Here is a 24,128-nt window from a genome sequence, read left to right on the forward strand (position 1 = left end):
GCGGACCCCCAGAATGGAGTTACTCTACAGCTAACCGAGCGCCGAGGAGCCCGCTATGCCCCCATTTATAATTTTTTCCCAGTTCCTTTTTGCTGGCCATAAAACCATGCTCATCAATCCTACCTAAAGCCAAAGGCAAGGAGCCCAGGCTTTTGTTGAAACCAGGGGTATAAACTGCCCTCCTGCTCTGCCCCAGAGAAGGACTCCTGGGAGCCAAGAGCTAAGGTGTAAGACGTCTTTCTGCACCCGGAGCCGCGCAGAGCCGAAAGTCAAGGAGTACCGCCAGCTGAGCGGGTCCGAGGGGAGCAGCCGAGGAGCCAGGCCGCCATGGGCTGGCTGCAAAGCCTGCTCCGGGCCCGGAACCTGCTGCTGGTCGTCTGTGTGCCACTGCTGCTGCTGCCCCTGCCCGTCCTGCACCCCAGTAGCGTGAGTAGATGCTCCGGTTGGCACGCGCGCGTGGGCGGGAAGCGACCGCGTAAGCTGCACCCCAAGACCGGGTTGGTGGGTTGAGGGAAATGGAGATGTTCCTCCCAAGAAGGCGAAAAACCTTCTTCCAATACGTTGTCCGAATCCACAGACCTTATGCCTCCCAAGCCAGGGGCCGCACACAGTGCTGGGGGAGCCCACTCGGGAGAGCATGTGAGGGTCCCATGGGGAACCTGTGTTTGTCTGGGATCGGGATCAACCTTCGACCATCTCTGTACTCGAGGGCAACTGGGAATAAAGCCTCCAGTGGATCTCCCAGAAGGCTACAGGGGAGGAGGGAACCTGTGGAGCTGTGAGGGTCCGTGGCCCTTGATGGGTCAGATCACTGAACCACAAATGCTCCCCGTGAACTTGAAGGAAGGAACTAGGAACTGAGCTGTCCTCCTGGTCCTACCCATGTGTTTGCTTCTCTGTGCTCCGGAAGGACAGACACATAACGACCCCAGGAGAAAGATGCCACAGACCCCCAACGCAGGACTCTGGGCCAATCTTAAATGATGTCTGTGTGAGCAGATGAAGCCAAGGTTCTGGCTGGACCCTGGGCTTGCTCTGGGGTGTTGCCTGCCTGCCCTGCTCCCTCCTCTCTCGGTCTCCTCCTCCTCCTCCTGTGTGGCTTTCCCTCTGCTCCCAGCTGGCACTGCCTTGGAGATTTTTAGGACAAATGAGCCAAGACAGGCTAATCATGCTTGTGGGAGGGAAACAGCGACTTCCACTCGGCTCCCGAGTAACTTGGTAACCAAGATTACAATAAAAAGTGAAATAGAAGGGATTAGAATATTCTGCTCAAAAACAAGCTGGCTTAAGTCTTCAGTAGAATAAACAGCCCCAAGTGCCAGGGAGCTGCTGATTACAGCTGGCCAGAATGAACAGGCAGTGATGGCTTCCGACATTTTTCTTCCTCCATTTTCCACTTGGTGCAAACGCACCTGATTGTTTTTGTCCTTCCTTCTTTTGTTTCGTCTGAATTCAATGTCAGATTGATTTAAGGGAAGACTGACAAGAGGCACCTTGCCCTCTTTCCGTGGCTGTCCCGGGAGTCTCCTGGCTGCTCCCGAAGTCAGCTTGGCGTCCTTGCCCACTGCCTGCAGGAGGCACGGCCTAGATTCCAACCCAGAGGATGTCTCTTGCCCATCCTGCGCCTCTTGCCCATCCTGCGCCTCTTGCGGCAAAGCTATGGATTCTGATACTTCATCTTGGAAGTTCTTATGCGAGTTCACTTGCTCTGGGCTGGAGTGGGGCAGAATGGCTGGGAAGCTGGGCAGTGTTGGTGGTTGCTCACAGCCACCATCACAGCAACATTTGAGGAAGGATCAGGATACACTTTCCTGGCTTCTTGATTGGTCCCCTAAAGCCAGAAGTGCTGGTCTTGTTTGCCATAGTAAAAAAGGAAGAGAAAAAAGAAAGAAAAAAGCAGGGTACCCATGACTAAAGCATCTTCAGGAATGCCCAGTGGAATAAAGTTGCACTTAACCCTCTCAGGCTAAATTTTTTTTAAGCCTCTGCCCCCTCCTTAGTCACACGGAGGAGTAGATCTCGATCTGAACGCAGGAAACCAGGAAACATTCCACATAGGAACGTATCACTTTTGAACGCTCTATTTCTAAAGGGGAAGCAAAAAAGAACAGATAACACTTCAATCCTTGCCAGAATACTCACCAAACCCCCACACACTTGTGGTTCAGTGGCATTTGTAAGGAGGCTGGAGAGCTCCCGAACATTCTCCCCGGTAGATGAAGGAAACTATTAGCCAGCGGAGAAGTCCGATTCAGTGCATACGACACTGACTGAGCCACCTGCTTGACACTTGGCTGGGTTCCAGGTCACCAGGCTGCCACATTCGGGCGTCACAGAGTACTTTGGGTTGTCCAAATACAATTTTGGGCAGACTGAGGGGGGTGAGAGGAAGTCTTTGTGGATTTCATAAATGAACGAAGAAACAGGTGGCAAGACCTCTAAAGCTGCCTTTTCATTCATTCTCCTGTGCTAAGGGAAATCAGATAAGACAGTGGTTTATCCAGTTCTCCCTAGTGCTAGACGAAAACAGCTTGGGAACTTCCTCAAGTAACTTATTCCAGTTCCTAAGCAGTTCAGGGAAAGGTTTATCTCAGCTTTACCCAAATTCCCCTTAATGTATAGCCCTGCAATGTCCAGGGCAAGAAAAACTAAAGTTCTCGAGAGGAGATAAGATGCCCACAAGGGACAGACAACCTGTGCACTTTATGGTCAACTGGAGTGAAGTGCTGCCCTTCTCCCTGGTTCCCAGCACAGAGATAAGGAAGCTCCAGAGGGGGCTTTGAGCCCCTTGGGGCAGTGTGACTTCTACTCAGAGGGGGTATTCCCCCAAGGGTCATTCTCTTCCAAAAGGAGCCAGTTTTGCACCCACCGCCCCAGTACTGATTCTGTTGTCTTATCAGCTGCTTCCCAAAGCTTTATCTTCTCTCTGCTCTTTTGGCCCCGGATGAAATCTCAGTGGGAACTCCAGTCAACAGTCTTTGGGCCCAGTTCCCACTTCTCAAACCCTATAATCCATGAATACCAGGAGGGAGCAAGATCCTATCCAGCCAAGCAGGGTTAATCACTCCTGTGGCCCCTCACTGACCACTCTGACCTTTTGTAACTTTCATGCAAGCATTTGAGGACAAGCTTATTCTCAGTGCGAGGGGCTATAAATAGAGCAAGATTTGTCAGGTTTCCTGATCGGCAGCCAGACTCAGAGGAGGTCAGAGCTGATGGACTATGTTAGCGGAGTCATCCTGTACATCTTCTGCAATGGCTCTGAGTCACTGGGCTCCTGTCAGCCAAGCCCCATGGACAGTGGTTTCTCCCAAGGGTGTCCTTTCCTCTGCCTTAGCAGAGGGCTGGCTTTTGCTATGAATGCTATGTGTATTCACTCTGTGCTCTCCTAGGTTGTGCAACCAGTCAACAGTACGGGCTGGGAGAAATGCTGATAAATGTCCAAGCTGCCCCCCAACCCCCTGCAGGCCGATGGCTCCAAGTGCCAGCTCTATACTGCAGGAAGTGTCTGTGCTATCAGGCACGCGGAATAGTCAATGAGCCCCAGACCTGGGGCATCTGTCTCTCCCCTTCTTCCCTGAAAGGGTCCTTTGGAAATGCCTGGATATATGTGCGGTCAGCACCATGGGGGCCAGGCCAGGGACCGCTAAACATGTTACGCTGACCAGGCCAGCCCCCACCACCAGGGAGCAGCAGGTCCCATACATCTTCACAGGAACACCGAGTTGGGAGCTCATTCTTGCTCCTCTCCTCTCCTGCCCATTCTCCACACTCCCTACAGCGCCTCCACCAGTTCTCCGGTGGTACTGCAACCTGTGAGAACCTGGCCTAGAAAACTGTGGGGGAAATCGTCTTGCTCTTGTCTAACCATTTATCTAATTAAAAATTACAACTGAGTTGTTTTTGCAAACAGTCTGAAGCATTTAGATTCAACATAATTAATTCATTTTTAAAGCAGAAAAGCCATTCTTAAGATTCTTCCGAGAGTCTAATGCGTTAAGGTTATGATGTACATGATCTACCTATAAACCTTACAGGAGATCTGGCTATTCTGTTGGGGTGTGGCTGGAGAAGAGGTCTGGATCCCAGATATCCCTGGGATAGCCCTAGATATCCCAGATATCCCAGATATCCCTGGGATAGCTTGCACGCACACATGCATGTAGCTCTGAGAGCACAGCACAGAACCACTTCACAGATTATGCATAAATGTCACTTCTTACTGATCCACTTCTCTGGCTGGACATACATCTAATGTCCTTACAGCTCTATGCTTACACACAAATACTGAACTTGGGTGTGGTGATCTCACACCGACTCCACCCTCCAACTACCCTAAGAACTACTATGATCCCATGAGCTTCCCAGGTTGTGTCTCAGTTGGAGTTGAAGCTTTGAGCTCCACCTTCATAGTCCGTGACCTTGGGCCTAGAGGCTGCAGCTGACCAGACCCCACCATGTGCAGTTTCAGAAACCAGCAGATCTGTGATGTGCCCGCAGTCCAGCCTTCCCTCACTCCATGTTGATGTAAACCACGTGGAGCAGCTATAACGCCACCCTCCAGACACATGTCCAACACACTCAAGTGCCGAGTTCAGCTTTGCACCTCCCGGGGTCTCTGTGAAGGCTGAGGCTTCTTTGGTTCTTTGTGATGGTTACTGTCCCTGGGACTTGACCTCTTCTTTGGTTCCCTTCCAGGAAGCTGCGTGCGCTTACGTGCTCATCGTGACCGCAGTGTACTGGGTATCCGAGGCAGTGCCTCTTGGAGCTGCAGCCCTGGTACCTGCCTTCCTCTACCCGTTCTTCGGAGTGCTCCGATCCAGTGAGGTTAGACCACGTGGGCCCCAGACCCCGCTGGGGTCCCTCCCAGGCCAATGACAGAGGGCTCTGGGTGACGGGAGGTTCACAGAACAGCTGAGGGGAGGGGCCTTCTCCATCCACCGTATACCCGCCGTGCAGACCCTGAGTTCCTGTTCGTCATCCCATGACTCTCACCTCCTCCAAACTAGCTCAGAACCTGCCTCCTTCAGGGAGCTCTCCTTGATTAAACATGTGCAAATGCTCCTGCAGTCTCAAACTTCTTACGCTACGTGCTTGGCACCTGTACTTAGGTTGTTCATGGTCTTTTTTTTTCAGTCTCTCTTCTTTTAAAGATTTGTTTCTTTGAAAGGCAGAGTGACAGAGAGAGGGAGAGACAGAGAGATTGTTCATCTGCTGGTTCACTCCCCAAATGGCCACAACAACCAGGAAAACAGGAGCCAGGAAACCCATTCAGGTCTTCCACACGGATGGCAGGGCCCCAAGGACTTGAGCCATCATCCATGGCCTCCCAACATATGCTAGCAGGAAGCTGGATCAGAAGTAACTGGGACTCAGTCTGGTACTCTGATGTGGGAAGCTGGTGCCCGAAGCAGTGGCTTGCCCCTGTGCCACAGTGCCTCAGTCTTATGTATGTTTGCTTAGCCTGTAAGTACACAAAAGCTGGAGACAGGCCTCCCGTTGCAAGGAATCCCATAATGAATCTGAACCCACACTGTATAGATGCTCAGAATGCGTTTGTTGATAGAGTGGTTCCTGAGTCCTAGTAGCCCTTTTATCTATCTCTGTCTTCTTCCCAGCTCCAAGTTTCTGCACAGTCTTTCTTTGATTGCTCTCTAACATCTGTCCTCATGGTTCACATTCCATGACATCTCAGAAGCTCAGACAAAAAAAAAAAAAAAAAAAAAAGTTGTCAGTATCAAGCCCAAGTAGTGGCCAAATGTCGAAGTGAACATTTGGGCCTGTCACAGATACAGAAGAGAAGGAGACAGAATCCAGGAGCGGGATGGACGAGGGTCCCCTATATTAACACCTGCTTCCATGTGGACAGTCCCATCCTGGCACCTGGCCTCTGTTGAGTGTTTCTGATTGTGAAGACTAAAACGCAGAAGTGGAAGTGAAGTGAAGAGCAGAGGCTTGGACAGAAAAGAGGAAACTGATATTTGAATGCCTAACTAAAAGAAGGCCACAGTCCAAAGGTGCTACTTTTTGAAAATATATATTTATTTATTTTTATTGCAAAGTCAGATATACAGAAATGAGGAGAGACAGAAAGGAAGATCTTAGGGCTCAGCAGTGTGGCCTAGTGGCTAAGGTCCTCGCCTTGATCCCATATGGCCGCTGGTTCTAATCCCGGCAGCTCCACTTCCTCTCTATCTCTCCTCCTCTCAGTATATCTGACTTTGTAATAAAAATAAAATAAATCTTAAAAAAAAAAAAAAAAGGAAGATCTTCCATCTGATGACTCACTCCCCAAGTGACCGCAATGACCAGAGCTGAGCCAATCCAAAGGCAGTAGCCAGGAACCTCCTCCAGGTCTCCCACGTGGGTGCAGGGTCCCAAAGCCTTGGTCTGTCCTCAACTGCTTTCCCAGGCCACAAGAAGGGAGCTGGATGGGAAGTGGAGCTGCCGGGATTAGAACTGGCACCCAGATGGGATCCTGGCATGTTCAAGGTGAGAACTTTAGCTGCTAGGCCACCATGCTGGGTCCAGGTACTATCTTTAGCATTTGACAACTTCCACAAGCTCTACAAGGTGAGTTTGGTATTACCATGCTGTAGATGAGGAACTTGCCACAAATCAGAAAGTAGGAAATAACAGAACTGGATTCAAACCCCTAGTTAGAGTTCAAGGTTTCTATGAAAACCATGCTATTATGCTTACTTACTATTGCATAAGGAAAACATTTCACAAAGCATTATGTGGCCTCATGGTGTTGTAAATATAGAGTTATGCTAAGAACTGTGGGTCTCTTCACCTCCTTGGTGTGAGGGAAAGAGAATAAAGAGGGGCTATGGCATGCCTTCACAATGGATTCTTTTTCTTTTTTTTTAAAGATTTATTCATTTTATTACAGCCAGATATACACAGAGGAGGAGAGACAGAGAGGAAGATCTTCCGTCCGATGATTCACTCCCCAAGTGAGCCGCAACGGCCGATGCTGCGCCGATCCGAAGCCGGGAACCTGGAACCTCTTCCGGGTCTCCCACACGGGTGCAGTGTCCCAATGCATTGGGCCGTCCTCGACTGCTTTCCCAGGCCACAAGCAGGGAGCTGGATGGGAAGTGGAGCTGCCGGGATTAGAACTGGCGCCCATGTGGGATCCCGGGGCTTTCAAGGTGAGGACTTTAGCCTCTAGGCCACGCCGCCGGGCCCCATAATGGATTCTACAGCTGTTTTGTAAGTCCATAGAAATGGGCAGTTACCCAATTGCTGTATTTGTCTTTCTATTGAATGGAACCAACTGACCAGTTTTGTTCATCTGGGGCCTTGGGTTCCTTCCTTCAGAAGCAATAGCCTCAGAGACTCCAAAAAAATGAAAAGAACCTCACAAACCCTCCGCTGTGCTGTTATTCCTGGAGAGAGCACAGCCCCAAGATTCTGGGACCCCAGAATCACCAAGCAGTCACTCCAATTTTCTCCCTTGTCTTTCGAAGAAAGAAAATAAGTATGATGAGCACATTATCAATGCCTAAAAGGAAAAATCAAGCTTAAGTATGGCTCTTCCCAGAAGAGGTATACAAACTTGTTCCTCAGGTTCCTTTTTAAATATCAGGAAACCGAAGGGGTGACAGGAAGTGAAAGTAGAGGGCGGAGATGAAAGTGAAGTTTGGAAATAACTGAATCCTAAATGATATTTGAAGGTGAAGTAACTATTCCTCAAGAGACTTGACATTTGTGCTTCGCTCTGGGCAGCCCCCACGCCAACAGCACGCCTTGGCCGTGAAGGGCATGATGGCTCTATTTCTGCAAGGACTGCCTGCAGCGGGAATCTAGGGGTGGCTCTGTCAGCCCCATCCCACAGAACAGGAAAGATGTTGCCTGGCAACAGTCAGGAAGGGTCTGTGGAGGCAATGGCTTATGAGGTTAACATGACATTGTGAGAGGAAAAGGAAGACTGCCCTCGGGGACCAGACATGGCTGTCACTGTGGGGACTAAGGAGGTGTGTTTTGTCATCCATCTATCTGCTGAGGTGACTTTGGACACTGACCGTGTTTAGTGGTTGGGCCTCGGGGAGCAGCTTAGTCCAAATATAGTGTGCTTAGCTGACCTGCTTAGCTGCGGTGCGAGGACAGTGCCCACAAGGTGGAGGACACAGCATCTAATCTCTTGCTAGCCAGTTGACTTTGCAGAGCAAATGCCTCTTCCACCATCTGCGCCCCCACACCAGCTCTGCTCTCCCCTATGTCAGCTCTACTGTCCCCAGCACCAGCACAGCTAAACCCCACACTGGCACAGCTGTCCCCAACACCTGCACAGGCTACACCCCCACACCAGTACAGCTGAACCCCACACCAGCACAGCTGAACCCCACACCAGCACAGCTGAACCCCACACCAACACAGCTGGCCTCACATCCACCAGCTGAACCCCACACCAACACAGCTGTCCCCAACACCAGCACAGGCTACACCCACACACCAGCACAGCTGGGCCCCACACCAGCATACCTGAACCTCACACCAGCACAGCTGGGCCCCACACCAGCACAACTGGCCCCCACACCAGCTACACACACAGGCTATACCCCCACACCAGCACAGGCCATGTTCCCACACCAGCACGTGCAAGAGTGCCATTTTTCCGGCCTTGCACAGGCCTTGTACAATCTCCCATGCAGACATGTCCTAGATAAATGAGAATTTCACTGTGAAGTGCCCAGACTTTATGCTGACCACTTTTTAATTAGTCTTTAAAAAGCTTGGTAATCTCCCCACTCTTTGAAACAGAAGTCCTTGAGTATAAATTAACCTTTTCCTTGGCGCCTTCACAATTTCCAAGAGAAAAACAGACTGTCGTTCAGGGAGCCAGTGTGGGCTAGGTGATCCGATGGTGGGACAACATGCTGGCTGGCTGAAGAGCCGAACCAGAAGAACGTGGAGCTACTTGCAGGCATCTGGTGGGAGAGCTCAGATGCCAAGACGAGGGCTAGCCGGCAGATTTGCCATGACTCAGTTGGATGGCTAGCTAATACGTGGTGACAGGATCGTTGTGACAGGGTGAGACAATGGGCTGAAACTGACACAGGGAAGCTGAATAAGGGTAAACAGGAGTAGATCATGTAAGAGACTCTTGGCTGATGGCTAAGCACAGGCTCAGCGTGAGTCAGCTCAGCCTAATGTGGCTCTGAGTGCTGACCATATGCCAGGCACCACGGGAGGTCATGGGCTCACGCTGTGCCATTGAACCCTCTGTCAGGTGGCCGTCATTCTTCATTTTTCCTGAGTAGGACACTCATGTTCTGAGAGGTTAAGCGATCTACTCAAGGCGACACAGCCAGTGGAGTAGTGGAACCAGGACTTGAATCCAAGAATCTACGAATTGAAGCAGAAGCTCTTAGCCACTTGGCTCTACAGACCACGGGCAGTTTTTGAAAGAATAAACCCTGAGTTCCAAAGTCTTGCAGTCTGAAGTTCACCCAGAGATAGGCGGCCAGGATGTCAAGAACCTGGAGAGTGAGTGACATGAGGGAGCTTTAAAAGGGCATGTGGTGACCGGCTTCTATGGCTCTCAAGACCCCCTGGCTCCGAGGGTCAAGCCAGCGCATGAAGGGCGCTTCCCGCTGTCTAAGGGAACAGCTTGTCCCAGGCAGCCCTGGTATTCCTGGTCCCGAGTTCAGGCTTCATAACTGGGTCAGGATTACCACCGATGCACTATAGGCCTTGGATAATGGACTGGGCGCTAGGGTCCCTTGGAGGATCTGCTTGTGAGCAGGCAGCTGCTATTTGCCTCTGCAGGTGCGCAGGGCTTGGGTGGTGCTGGATTTTAGGTTGGGCTTTACGTTTGGGATTCTGTCTTGGCTGCACTGTAACTCTCACTGCCGTCATTCTGTCATCCTCCAAGCCCCCTTCTAAATGTTGATCAGGTGTTTCTGGCTTGGGCACGCACAATCCCTTGGTCAATCAAGTTTGCTAATATTTCCAGTCTGTAGGACACACTGTTGGGGGGTGGGGTTGAGTGAGAAGCCTTTTTGAAGGCTGAGGCCTGAGGGTGGCTCTTCAGGAGGCGAGAGTCAGGAGCTACTCATGGTTGTAATCGCAACACTTGACGCATGTGCGCATGCGCGCCCCTGCATCCACACCGTCCCACTCACCCTGGACTCCAACAGCTGTCTCCTGGCCAGCCTCATTCAGATTCTAGCTCCTGCCGGGACAAGCAAGAACACGGGCAGCTCCCGCTGGGTTAACAAACGGCCTGGGCAGCCACATGAGCCGGAGTTGATGTCCTGCATCTGCTGTCCCCGCAGGCTCCTGACCTGCCTGACCTGCAGGAGGCTGGCCGGTTGCCTGGCTCCCCCCTCCCCGCCCCCCTTCCGCCTTGCTCTATTTGTTTTAAACCAAGGACATAATGCACTCCCTGCTCTGCTGTTCTGGCCTTTGCTCACTAAGGGAGCTGACCCTCCTCCCTGTAGGCCGCGGGGCTGGGGACAGAGCCCAGGCTGCCCGTCACTCTCAGGAGTCCAGACGCAGCCCAGGGCTGAGTCCGTGTCCTGGACTGAAGCAGGAGCCTGCAAACCTGGCTGTGAGCTCAGCAGTCCCCTTGCCCAGGCTCCAAGCCCAGGATCTGCCTTTGCCTTCTCCCTGGGGCTGGGCAGTTCATCCGAGTGGGGGATGGGAATCAATGTCTCTGGACCTACAGGGGTGGGCTGGCTTCTGGGATTCGCCTTCAGACAGCTCTATGGCAGAGATCTTAAAGAATTCTAAGTAACAAAACCTCTTCTTTCAACCAAATCTTGGAAGACTTAATGTGGAAAACAGATGAAAGGGCTGAGATTTGGGCTGGGAGCGGAGGCCGGGTGTGCTGGCCGCCTGGGCCTGCTCTCTCGCAACAGCAGGCCCTGGAGCCTTCCCAGGCAGTGGGAGCCTCTGTCCAGCCTCTGAAATCAGGTGAGCAGCAGGGTGTCTGAGCCCACACAGAAACAGCATTCCTGTCCCCGGGGGCGGTGGGGGGGAGGCAGAGAGCCAGGTTTTGGCTCCACTGCTGAGACTCGGACTGGAGCGGCGTGCTGTGGGGGGGGCTCCAGCCCCCACAGGACCTCGCTCAGGGCTGAGAGGGAACAGGCTCAGGCTTCCACTCCTGGGATCTACAGGGTTTCACTGCACAATTGTTCTGAGGAGCCACAGAGCCACAGATACTTCTACTGCCCAAGACCATCACTTGTCTCCCACAGGGACTGCAACCCTCCTGCCGCTGAAAGGACACACACACACACACACACACACACACACACACACGCACCTCTGCCCCCTGCAACCGACTTGCAAAGAGATCTTGGTTTGGTCCAGCCAGCAGCCAGGCACCAGCGGACCGCATCCCTAAGAGATCTGTGTGACGCCCCCAAGCACCACGTCAGGAGGACAGATGCAGTCAGAGGCACCCCCCACCCCCGCAGCTCTCTGACTCAGAGAGGGGATGGGCTTCTTGGCCCCAGCATGAGCAAATGGGGTGCAAATACAGACAGACAGGGTTTAGAGTAGGGTAGGGCTGAATTTCAAACACAGCTTTCTTACTAATCCCAGTTGGCCATTTCCTAACCTGAAAAGCGGGGCCATAAAACCACCTTCCTCTTGGGGGTGGGCGAACATTGCTGCCCTCGGTGCTGTAGGCCTGTGTCTGTCTCCCCTTTCTGGAGTGAGTGACGTTAAGGTCTCCACGCCCCACACTTCTAGAAAGAGCCTTGCAGATGTGGGGAACACCCAGCCTGCTGGCCACAGGAGGCCCACTAAATCATTTGGTCTGGCCCTGCGGAAGCAACCGCAGGCGAGACTCAAAATTCAACAAATCAGTAACAGCCTAATTTTTAAGTTGACGGTTTCTTATAGCTGACAAATCATGTTATAAATCCAATGATTCTTGGCAGGGGACCCTTCCGCACCCCTGAAATATAGCCACAAATATATTTTTAAATGTGAAATATAGCATACAGTAGTTCTGTTTCCAAGATTCCCCAGGGGATGCCTGAAAATGTAGATATAGACACTATAGAAACTCATCCTATGGCTTTTCCTAAATAGCCTGTAGCATTACTAATGGAATCAGCATGGACTTGACCTTCCATGCTGTAGGCCCTGGTGCCTCCTTTACATGACTTTGTACTCTGGCTTACTTCCTTGTAAAAGCAGGAGTACTTGCACACAAGCACTGCGATACCATGACAGTCCATCTGAGTGTGGAAAAAGAGTACTCAGTGACTACCAGGAGGGTAGCGTATACAGCATGGACCTGCTGGACACATGAGGTCATTTATATCCCAGGCAGAACAGAGGGGGATGAAATGAGATTTCATCATGGTATACAACTTTAAAAATTATGAATTATTTCTGGAGTTTTTCATTGAATACGTTTAGACAATAGGTGACAGCAGGTAACTGAACTTCAGAAAGTAAAAATTGTGGATAAAAAGAAACTAGATAATTCTGTGTCTATTTTTTTTTTTTTTAAAGTAATGTTGTTGGGAATCCGTCACTCCCTGATGCCACAACACCTCCCTTGCCATGAGTTAGTTCACAGTGCAGGCAGCACTGGCCTCCTAGGACGGCTGTGGAGCTTAAAGAAGAAAGGCAATGCAAAATGCCTGATGGGCAGAAGGTCAACCTGCCCCGCGGTGCCATTTGCCTCCCTTGTGGGTGAATCCAGAGGAAGGAGTGCCACCCTGTGCTGTAGGCACTGAGTCTCCCTAAAAAGCCACCGCAGAGAAGCTGGTACTCAACCATGGCATGTGTCACAGTAGCAGAAAACTGAGTGTTGTCGGTCAGTCCCCTGGGGAAGGAGCCCTGGCGGCTGGTGCACGCCGATCCAAAGCCGGGAACCAGGAGTCTCTTCCGGGTCTCCCACGCGGGTGCAGGGTCCCAAAGCTTTGGGCCATTCTTGACTGCTTTCCCAGGCTACAAGCAGGGAGCTCGATGGCAAGTGGAGCTGCCGGGATTAGAACCAGCGTCCATATGGGATCCCGATGCGTTCACGATGAGGACTTTAGCCACTAGGCTACTACGCCAGACCCTCAGTGTTACTTCTTAATGAGTCCCTGCGGACATTGCTAGCTGGTTTCTTTCTACAACAGACAGGGATACTGTTCTCTTACCAGCCCCATTTCCTCTCCTTCCATCTTTCCAATATAACTACATCATTTTTGATTACCTTGGGAGTCAGTCTAACACCAGTTTGGTTATGTAGATATTGTTGACTAGATGCCATGTATTTCGCAGTATTTCGGTTTGCTTTGTTGGTAAATGTTAATTTTTTCAGCAGTTAAAATTTTCTTGTTTTCTCATGTTAGGAGGATTTTAAGGTTAGAAGCTGAACTTCCCTGTATCTTTTTTTTTAAAGATTTATTCATTTTATTACAGCCAGATATACACAGAGGAGGAGAGACAGAGAGGAAGATCCTCCGTCCGATGATTCACTCCCCAAGTGAGCCGCAACGGGCCGGTGCGCGCCAATCCGAAGCCGGGAACCTGGAACTTCTTCCAGGTCTCCCACACGGGTGCAGTGTCCCAATGCATTGGCCTGTCCTCAACTGCCTTCCCAGGGCACAAGCAGGGAGCTGGATGGGAAGTGGAGCTGCCGGGATCAGAACCGGCGCCCATGTGGGATCCCGGGGCTTTCAAGGCGAGGACTTTAGCCTCTAGGCCACGCCGCTGGGCCCACTTCCCTGTATCTTTTCCTCTCGATTTATGCCAGGCTTCGGGCCATTCCCCCGCTGCTTTCCCGGGCCACAGGCAGGGAGCGGATCAGAAGTGGAGCAGCTGGAATACAACCAGCACTCAGATGCAATGCCGGGCTTTACACTCAGAGAATACTAGTTAAGCCGCCTTGCCAGCCCCAATACTAATTTTCTAATACGAATGAAAATATTTTTCTGAATTTTTCTAAAAACAATAAAAATGAGAATTGAAAAGACAAGCCTAGGATTATTTAGACAATGTTCATACTTTCTGAATTTTTCTAAAAGCATTGCAGATGAGAATTGAAAGACAAGCTTATGGTTATTTAGATAATTTTTAAACACCAATTTAAAAATATTCGTGTTTATTCTTTAAAATCATGTCCATGTTAGATTTGAACTCAGAGAGTTTATATTTTAAAAAGTGAGGAAGGAGGGCCCAGCACAATAGCCTGGTGGCTAAAATTCTCGCCTTGCATGCGCTGGGATCCCATATGGGTGCCGGTTGTAATCCTAGCAGCCCCGCTTCGCATCCAACTCTCTGCTTGTGGCCAGGGAAGGCAATCAAGGTCAGCCCAAAGCTTTGGAACCCTGCACCCACGTGGGAGACCCAGAAGAGGCTCCTGGTTCCTGGCTTCAGATCGGCACAGCTCTGGCCATTGCGGCTGCTTGGGGAGTGAATCAGCGGATGGAAGATCTTCCTCTCTGTCTCTCCTCCTCTCTGTAAATCTCCCTTTCCAATAAAAATAAATAAATCTTTTTTTAAGAAAAGTGAGAAAGGAGAGGAGCATTTAGCCTCCCAGCTGGGATGCCCATATCCCACATCGGCACAGCTGTGTCCAGTAACCCACTCCAGCTCCTGCTGGTGTAGACCCTGGCGTCAGCAGGGATGGCTCGAGTCATTGGGTTCCTCCCACCCATTTGAAAGCCTTGAACTGAGTTCTTGACTTTTAGATTCAGCCCTTATCTTGCCCCTGTCATTGTGCATTCTCCCTGTCTTCTCTGACTGGAGAAGTCTATCCAATGCAGTTGCTGGCTGGATTAAGTAAAACTTTCTTCATGAAGTTCTTAGCACAGGGAGTGCCCCAACAAGTACTCACTGCACATCCTCCGATAACGGCCGGCTGTGTCACTCATGTCCATCTGCCGGCTCCTCTGTTCCAGCCTCGATGGTGGGTGGTGGACGCAGGTCCTGCTGGGCACGCCCCTGCGGTGGGGAGGGTGGCTGAGCTGCCCTGGCATGCCCCGCAGGTGGCGGCGGAGTACTTCAAGAACACCACACTGCTGCTGGTGGGCGTCATCTGCGTGGCGGCCGCGGTGGAGAAGTGGAACTTGCACAAGCGCATTGCTCTGCGCATGGTCCTGATGGCCGGAGCCAAACCGGGCATGTAAGTTGCACTCAGACCACCCCACGGGGGTTCCCCGTGTGCCACAGGCATGGGAGGCTTGGGTCACAGTAGGATGTCCACCCCAGCCTGCTTTTCTGCTAAGGAGGTTGGGGTGCCACCAACTGCCATGGAGTCCCGTCATCGCCTACGTTGAGTGGGCCAGTGAGCACGGATCAGAGTTTAATCTATGACCCAGATGTCATTACCATCCTAGTCTAAAGCATGATCCGACAAATTACGAAGCAAGGGAACAGCTCATAGCATATGAGGGGATTCCAAGGATGTTTGGGGGGGGGGAATGGAATTAAATGATGAGTTTATTTGGGTGCACAGTCTTGCTGACAGCCATGCATTAATTTTTTCATATTACACGTTTTCCATGAGCTTTGTCAGAACCCCTTGTAGGTGTGGATGCCCCTTGGAGAGCATGTTTCTGTCTTCCAACTAGCCCAGTGGAGCAGCCGGCTGCCATGTGATCCCATGTCCTCTTTGTCTACCTATATCCAGGCTCCTCAGCACCCAAAGACACTGTCTCACATCATGTTGGCACTCTAGATCTTTAAAACCCCTGTGTGCCAATTTCAGGGACTTTCAACTACCTGCTGAACATACTTCTACAGTTCCCTATTCATTGCATCACTCAGCCCCTGTGTGCAGGAGTGGCAAAGTCAAGTGGCTGTCCCGTGAACAGAAACACCTCAGGGCGAATCTCCCAATTGCGCAGTGGGGCGCTTCATCTCAGACACTCAACACAGCTGGTCCCTGTGTGTTTCATGTTCCAAGAGCAGGACCCATTATCTGTACAGCCGCACACTGCTTAATATTTTCAAACTCAGTGAGTAGTAATTTGAAGATGACCTGTGTTAGTACTGCCCTTCAAACACTGACTCCGAGGCACAGCCGGAAAGGTGCACGGGCTCGTGCCTGCGTCCTTGGGAGCTGCGCTTGCAGCACGCTGACAATGAGGTGAGCGGCGGGCAGGAGTGTGGACTCTTGACCTTGTTCTCTGTTGGTCACCAGTAACTATGTAACTTGGCCACACTCAGGGTTACTGATTGCAAGGGCAGAAAGGGATTCCTTGATGCCCCCAACACACACATCATCCCCAAGCTCCACTCATCTCCACAGATAGGGAGGACCACTAGAACACCCACCTCTGGCCTTACCATCAAAGAGAATTCATCACATCAGTAAGGGCTTTTATTCTGGCTAAAGGCACTGGCCTCTCAAGTGCGATTCAGTCATTCAGCAAGTACTATTTTAATGCTTACTCTGTGCCAAGCCATACAATGACAAATGGCACCCTCGAAGGTATACATAAGGCTTGATTTCGGTATAAAGGTCAGTCCCTGCTCTGTAGCTCTCACCACTGGACTGGCAGGAGGTGCCAAGTTGCTCTGGGAGGTCTGTGGGCACTGGGCACAGGTTGGACGTCCACCTGACCCACTCTGGTTAGCTGTGCTGGGCACCAGGTAGATGTCCTTCCGGCCCACTGCAGCCTGCTCTGCAGGGCTGGCAGGAGATGCCAGGGTGCCGGGTAGACGGCCGTCCTGCCCACTGCAGTGTGCCCCGCTGCCTTTCAGGCTGCTGCTGTGTTTCATGTGCTGTACCACACTGCTGTCTATGTGGCTGTCCAACACGTCCACCACCGCCATGGTGATGCCCATCGTGGACGCCGTGCTGCAGGAGCTGGTCAGTGCCGAGGAGGAGCAGCTCGTGGCGGGCAACTCCAGCACCGAAGAGGCCGAGCCCACCAGTACAGTTTGCTGGAGTTCATCTCCCCTTTGTCCCTCCAACCTCCCCACTCCTGCCTTGGGTCCCCCTCTTGGGATGGTGCCCAACTTGGTGCCCATGGCCCCCTCATCTATACTCCCTCTCTCCTCTTCCCTACTCTCCCTTCCCCACCCCAGCCCTGCTACCCTGAGGCTTCCCAGACCCCCGGACCCAACCCTTCCTTCCCCTCCTTACCTCCCACATCCCACCCCACTCCGTGGCTGCTCCTTGCCCCCAGTGCTCAAGGGTGGGGCTTTGCGCCCCGCTGCACATGCAGAGCGGAGTAAAGGAGAACTGTCCCCCGCCACCCCGCCAGCCCCACCCGAGCCCTACCCCCAGTGGCGCTCCAGCCTCCACGCAGCATCGCCTGGGTTTCTCTGCTTCTCTAGGTCTTGATGTGAAAAGCAGTCAGCCTTCCCTGGAACTCATCTTTGTCAATGAAGAGTGAGTATGACTGCCTTCCTTCCAGGCAGAGCCACTCAGGGCCGTCTGCAGAGATGGGGAGGAGATGGACCCCGAGTCCCCAACCTGCCACACCACCAGCCTCCCCAGGAGCTCTTGCCAAGAGTTCAAGGGTGGCCTGACAGGATAACATAGTGGTGAGCAAGAAAGTAAAAGACCAGTTGTAGCTGAGGACTTATCATACAGGACTGTCCAGACAACTACCCAGTAGGTAGGATTTCATCGAAAATGATGTCCCTCCTAGGAGCCTGATAAGTTCGATATATTAATGGAATAAACATAGAGTGGATGTCACTGGAAACTTCTGGAGAATCACAAAATATTTTCCAGATAGCAGATGCAGCCTTACGGGATCTGGTCTTGCTCTACAGGGCAAAGGAATGCTGAGGTGATGATGATCATGGCCAACTGATGGGAGATAGTGATGGGCAGGGAGGGGAGAATTAGCCTGACATTCAGGGAAAAGCTAGCCATGAACAGCTGGCTGCCTTGGCGATTCTGTGTCAAAATGTAATTTCAAGGTGCTCCATGATGAATAGTGCACCTTCAAAAGCTGGGTTTGAAATGGAGACCATTGCTCTTTTAAATTGGAGCACTCACACTGAGTGGAATGAGCACCGGTCATGGAACAGAGCAGTGCCGCTGGCTACCTGCCTGGCTTTTGCTCCCTGCACCTGTGTCAAACATGGTCCCAGGGCGTTCCCCCACCCCCACCGCCCCGCCACCTCTGAGCCCATCACAGGCAAATCCCACATCTCTCGAGGCTCCTTTTCGGAGCTTACAGTGATCTCGTTTTCAGAAACACAGCAGTCTAGTCCAGCTACGTAGCAAGACTTCAATCTTTCATCCAAAGTTCCTTCCCACCCTGAGTCCAGCTCTGCAGAAGAAAAGAGGGGATAGTAAGTGGGGGAGAGCATTGGCCTTCTTCAGTCCCCGCCCACTCTGCCCTCCACTCCCTCTGTGGCCTCCGACTTCTTCAGTGTTAGAGCCAAGGCCGTAGGCTGCAGGAAGACGCAGGGACACAAAGGGAATGGGCTGGTGCTTTCACACAGAGGCAGGGTGCGCTTCCTCGAGTCCCAGTGATGGGACCTCTGCATCATTCCAGGCCCGGGGGCTGAAATCCACCCTTCTCTGGCCACTTGGCTGTCTCCTACTTGCCCTGAAGGTTCACTCCCCAAAGTGCTTTTGTTACCAGTTGCTTCTTGGGTAGAGGGTTTTCCAGCAGGTCTAGCCCCAAGGAGAGCAGGCAGAACCCCTGCCTGTTGGTCACAGCACAGAGGCTGCTGCAGCTCTGCTGTCCTTACTCCGGCCTCTCTGGCTGCACCTCACCACCCTGGCTTTTGCCTTTTCCCTGTCCACATAAAAGCCACGTGCCCCCGGCTCTGAAGCCAAAGCTGGAGCGTCCCGCTGTGCTGTGAGGATGGCACCCCGCCATCACCAGCCCCTCCTGGGGCCCTGCCTCCATCTTGGGCCCTTTTAGGAAGCAGTCAAGGACACATCGCAGTACGTTCTCCAAAGAACAGTTTCTTTGGAACCTTACCACCTCTGATCCCTCCAGGAGGGCCTAGAAGTGGGTGATGCCTGCAGGATGCTGGGTCCTACGGGTGCGCATGCTGCTCTCTCCTCTGCCTTCACAATGGGTGAGCCATGGGCACCCATGGTGCTCACAGATGAGACCACCCAGAGGCACCCACGGGCACATGGAGTTCTCATCTTCTCTTTCTCCAGTTAGGGGGCAGCCAACGGTTACAGGAGGGACTCCGTGTGCCATCACTGTTCTTCACCTGCCACACACTCTCCCACCTTCTCATCCTTATTCACCCTCTTCTGGCTACAGCCAGGCCTTCCCTGCTCATGCTGCCTTAGATAACCACCACTCGGTTCTTTTTCTATACAGTGGTCTTCTGGAGTCAACCTGGGCATTCTTGGTCAGGGCACAGGCTATCCATCAGCACAGAGAGGGCTTCCATCTGCCCATCACTTGGATGCTGGTGCCGAGGAAGGGTATGAGTGGAGGTGGTTCCACCTGCAGTGCAGCTGTGTTGGAAGAGTTAACACTGTTGAGAGAGTTAGCGTCTACATTTAGTGTCTGGTGCTTACTGCAGCAGCTCACAGGCCGCCTGAGATGTCCACATCCTATGCTCGAGTCCTGACTCCACTCTTAGTTCCAGCCTCCCCCTGGCACATGCCCTGGATACCAGGGAGTGATGGATCAGGTACTTGGATCCCTGCCGTCCTGGGAGACCTGGCATCATCCTGGCCAGGCCCTGGCTGCTTCATGTGTTTGAGGAATGAGCCAGCAGACAGAAGATCCTGTTCTCTCTCTCTCTCTCTCTCTCTCTCTCTTCCTTTCAAATAAACAACTCAATAGAGCAAATCAGAGGCAAAGGACATCACACTGAAAAAAGAATAAAACTTACATAATTACTGTTGGGCATCTAATGAGTACCTCATGCCCACCAGTAGGAGTACTAGTATCATCGGGAGGAGTAAAGTCCATGGCTCCACAAATCCCTACGGCATCACAGAAGGGAAGGGAGGGAAGGGGAGAGAGGTTCTCTTTGCATGCCAGAAAAGTGGAGTCCTGGGAGTCGAAGTCCTGAGCACCAACTAGCTACCCAGAGTCGGGGAGACACCTGCCACCTCCTGAACTCTGCCCCAGGGCTGCTGTTCTCACGGTCTCTGCTTCCTTCCAGCTCGTCCACTGTAGACTTCACTTCTCTGATGCACCACAAGGTAAGGCCTTGGAGCTTTCTGTGCTTCGGAGTCGCTTGCAAGTCCCTTAAGATGACCCAGGGGCCGGCATGCGGGTAGCTTGTTCTATGGCCTCCATGGATGTAAGTGGTAGGGAGCGCTCACGGCAGACTCAACACAGCAAGGACAGCGGGTTTCCTGGCAAAGCGTGGGGCACTGCAAGCCCTAATTCCAAGCACTGCGTCTAGCCACATAGAGGTCTGTTGGCTTTCACGGGAGCCCAAGATGCAGCCTACCGTGTTTCCCAGAGCCGAAATTGATCTTAGGATTCCTTAGGCTGAGGAATCCATTCACAGAAGTCTTATTAAAAGGGAACTGTGTATGAGGGACAGCAAAGCCTGCCTGCACACAGCTGCTTGAATTCACCCTTCTACGCACACACATACAGCTGCTTTGTGTGACAGATGTCCCTGGCTACTAAAGCTGTGGGCTTTGTTAGGGGGCATGCAGCCACCACCACCACTGCCTTCGCCCAGTTTCTTAGTGTTAACCAAATAAGCAAGCAGAAAGGGCCCACTTTCGCTAAGGAAGCCGCAAAAGAAGGTCAGGCTCTTGCCAAAGCACAGTCACGCTCAGTCAGGTTTCAGAAGCCAGTTTAGGAGTGGGGTTCCTGCCAGGCCACACAGGAAGTTCTGTAAAGATGGGGGCAGGTGGACTGGGCACCTGCATGGCATGTCCTCCCCCTTCTGGCCTCGGATCCCCACAGCCAGGGGCAGGAGGCTCATCAAACCTCCTTCCTCATCCCAACATGACATTTGTTCCAACAGAATGTGAACGGAGCGCCCACACTCACCACCACCATCAAAACAGCAAACCAGCACCAGAGCCGGAGGCAGCACTCAACCCAGGTGAGAGACCTGCACCTTCAGGCCCTGGTTTCTAGGGAAAAATGCCATGTGCTTTCAAAGACAGGAGGACACTTGGCGTCATCTGATGCACGTCCCCATGTCTGGCTTGTGAGAGTCCAGCTCACCTGACTTCAGCAAGATGCCCCACTGCCCAAGTATCAATGTCTTCCACCCTAAAAGAGAGAATTGGTCCAGGATGGAGGGGCTCAAGCTAGTCCCCAAAGGCGCTTCAGGAACCCTGTAGGCATCAATGACAGGCTGATTGTCTGCCATTATCGCACAGCACAGACATCAAATGAATGCTAACACTTGTACACCATGGCACCTGTCACCAACAGCTTCTGATTTCAAGTTTTTGCATTCATCCACGGTCTCAGTTGTTTGACGTCATCATAAGCAAATATCCCCATTTCTTGAAAACATCTTGCAAACACTGTGCTAGGCCTGTTCTGTCTAGTCTGACCTCAGGGAGGTAGGAGTGACTTTGACTCAACGAGGTAGTAGTGAGTTTGCGCTCTAGTGAGGCAGAGAGTGTCATCATGAACCTAAGACCAAAGAGTTAATAAAGGGAACATCTGGGCCCAAATCACTGGCCACTGGTTCATGTCCAGTTATGACATAGGCAGACAGCAACCAAATGCTTCACATGTGTTTGATATAGCAGAGTTCAAGGTAAAATTTCACTGGATGGAGGGCTCATAGAAAACCACTGGTCCAGGTAATAGGGGCTGCTCTTGTTCTGACGATCCAGGGATCTCTGAGATGGCTACAAGGGGCTAGCTTACTTTGGCCTTCCCAGGAAAAGAGCGCGGTGGTTAGGCACCTTAGAGATGTCCCAAGGTGGCGTCTTCCCCGCTGCTTTTCCTACACTTCACCTACTGACCTCGGTGTCCCTGTCTGGGACTCAGGGACTCAGTGAAGGTGGTCAGCCCTGAAGGAGCCTGGGGGTACTTGCTTCTTAGGTCCCTGCGGGAGAGCGGAGGCAGCATTCGCTTGGCCCCTGAAAGCTGTTATCTGCACTAAGGGGAGCACAGCCTATTGTTCAGAAACAAACCATACCTTCAGGATTAATGAGCACAAAACAATCACCAAAAAATAAAATAGAATAACCACAGAGGGAAAAAAAAACGCCAGGAAGTGGTCTGAGTGCTTGGCCTATACAGCTTCCTTTACTCCTCCCAGCAGTGAGGCAGAGGAAAACTCAAGGTGCCCCCAATCACAGAGGAGGCTGCAGCCTGGCGGCACAACCAAGTGGATTCAGTGCCAGAGGGTGGCCCCTGTCTCTGTGATCACCGAGCTCAGTACCTTCCCACCACACCCGGGACCGCCCCCACCCCTGTGCCATTCCTGCTGTGTGTGCCCACGCTGGGTTCCAGATTCTGACCCATGTTCCTTTAGCAGGGAAAGTCCCCAGCCCGGGCCCCCAATGCCAGGACCCAGGAACGGAGCAGGAAGTACAGGTCCCAGCATGACCAAATGGTGTGCAAGTGCCTTTCGCTGAGCATATCCTACGCTGCGACCATCGGAGGCCTGACCACCATCATCGGCACCTCCACCAGCCTCATCTTCCTGGAGCATTTCAACAAGTAAGTCATCCACTCAACGTGGGTCAGGCAGGGACCTAGGTGCTTAGGGCTCTAGCAGCAAACAAGGCCAGGACGGCTTTTGTCCCCTCAAAGAAAAGAATCAGGTCATTTACAGTTCAGTGTGACCAGAGAAAAGCAGGCTTCCACTGCTGGCAGTTTCCACTGAGCAAACTCAGCCTGGCCAGAGAAGGGAAACATCTTCCCCAGAGAGGCAGCGATGGAGTGGAAACTGGATTGGGGGGTTGGGGTACACCAGATGACAGAGTCTGAGTAAACCAGATGACAGGAGGGTTTCCAGCCAAGGACAGGGAAGTTGGGAAGTGAGGGAGTGAACGCATGAACGAGAAAGAGGACGCGTGGAAGGAGGCCCGCGCAGGGGATGGGCAGGTCGCACAGAGCTCGGCAGGGCCCACAAAGGAGGCTGGACTTCATCCAAAAGGCTGTGAGAAACTTCTAAAGATTCTAAGCAGGCAGTGGAGTGATCAGATCTATAGTTTTTGAAAGCTCACTCTGGATGAAGAAATAGGACGCGCATTAGAAAGCAGAAAGCGGGCAGCGAGAGGACAACCCGGGACAGCGCTGCTGTCGCCCAGGAGACAAGCTTGGCAGCCTCAGAGGCAGGGAAGGAAAGAACTACAGAGGGCCTAGGGGAGGGGAAGGCCAAGGCTTAGCCCCACCACCACCACATTCCCCACGCCTGGCTCCTGGCTTCAGCAGCCTGGAGCAACAGAGGGAAAAGATGAGGGATGAGGAAAGTTGGCACGGAAGCTGCGTACCGTTGGAGACACAGCCTGAATTGCACGTAGCTTATCCAAAGCATGGGGTTTCATATGCACCTGCTGTGCGGAGTCGTCCTAGAGCCAGGGGAAGGGTGGAGGACTGAACGGTGCAGAGCGGGGGGTCACAGACGAAGCACACACACACGGAAAGCAGACTGCAGAGTGAGGAGGGGATCGTACCAGACAGCAGAGAGACCATCGGGTAGCATGCCACCCGAGGGAGGAGAGGGTTTCATGACAGAGTGGCCACAGCATGTAACCGTATGGGATGACGCAAACGAAGGTTGCCCACGACCCCGGTAGACTGGATGGCCTGGAGGTTACCCATGGCCTGGGCTGGAGGAATTGGGTTCAAGTGAAAGTGAGATTCCAGTGAGCTGAGGAGCAGGAGGGCGGTGAGGGAACAGTGAGGAGGGAGATGGGATGACGGTGAAGCAAGAGCACAAAGCAGAGAAGGAGAGGATCAAGAAGGAGTTGAGACTGGCGGCATCCACCCTCTCCTTAGGCTGCAAGTACGTCCTTTTCAAAGGGGACGTTCAGTGGAAGTCCTCCCCTTGCTGACCACCAGCTTCGGCTTCTCCCCGCAGCCAGTACCCCACCGCGGACGTGGTGAACTTCGGCACCTGGTTCCTCTTCAGCTTCCCCATAGCCCTCATCATGCTGGTGGTCAGCTGGTTCTGGATGCATTGGCTGTTCCTGGGCTGCAAGTGAGTGCCAAGGCCCTGCCGGCAAAGCCCCAGAGGCTCTCCTGGGAACCCGAAGGTCACACATGAGCCCTGGAGAGTGTTGCATGAGGGTGGGGGCAGGGCATGCCCCAGGGAGAGTGCAGTGGAGT

The 24,128-nt window shown here is 52.4% G+C and overlaps 1 protein-coding gene across 1 annotated transcript in view; it reads left to right on the forward strand.

Moving 5' to 3' along the window:
• Positions 1-310: 310 nt before the first annotated feature.
• Positions 311-24,128, forward strand: part of SLC13A4 (solute carrier family 13 member 4) — a 35,185-nt gene continuing 11,367 nt past the window's right edge. Inside the window, exons 1-9 of the mRNA XM_004594384.4 lie at positions 311-426; positions 4,699-4,827; positions 14,955-15,091; positions 16,675-16,847; positions 17,254-17,308; positions 20,023-20,062; positions 20,848-20,928; positions 22,330-22,514; positions 23,881-24,000. Coding sequence (XP_004594441.2) covers positions 328-426; positions 4,699-4,827; positions 14,955-15,091; positions 16,675-16,847; positions 17,254-17,308; positions 20,023-20,062; positions 20,848-20,928; positions 22,330-22,514; positions 23,881-24,000 — 1,019 coding nt within the window. The 5' untranslated portion in view covers positions 311-327. The remainder of the gene's footprint in view (positions 427-4,698; positions 4,828-14,954; positions 15,092-16,674; positions 16,848-17,253; positions 17,309-20,022; positions 20,063-20,847; positions 20,929-22,329; positions 22,515-23,880; positions 24,001-24,128) is intronic.

This window comes from Ochotona princeps, chromosome 25 (assembly GCF_030435755.1).
Source record: "Ochotona princeps isolate mOchPri1 chromosome 25, mOchPri1.hap1, whole genome shotgun sequence".
Classification (NCBI taxonomy): domain Eukaryota; kingdom Metazoa; phylum Chordata; class Mammalia; order Lagomorpha; family Ochotonidae; genus Ochotona; species Ochotona princeps.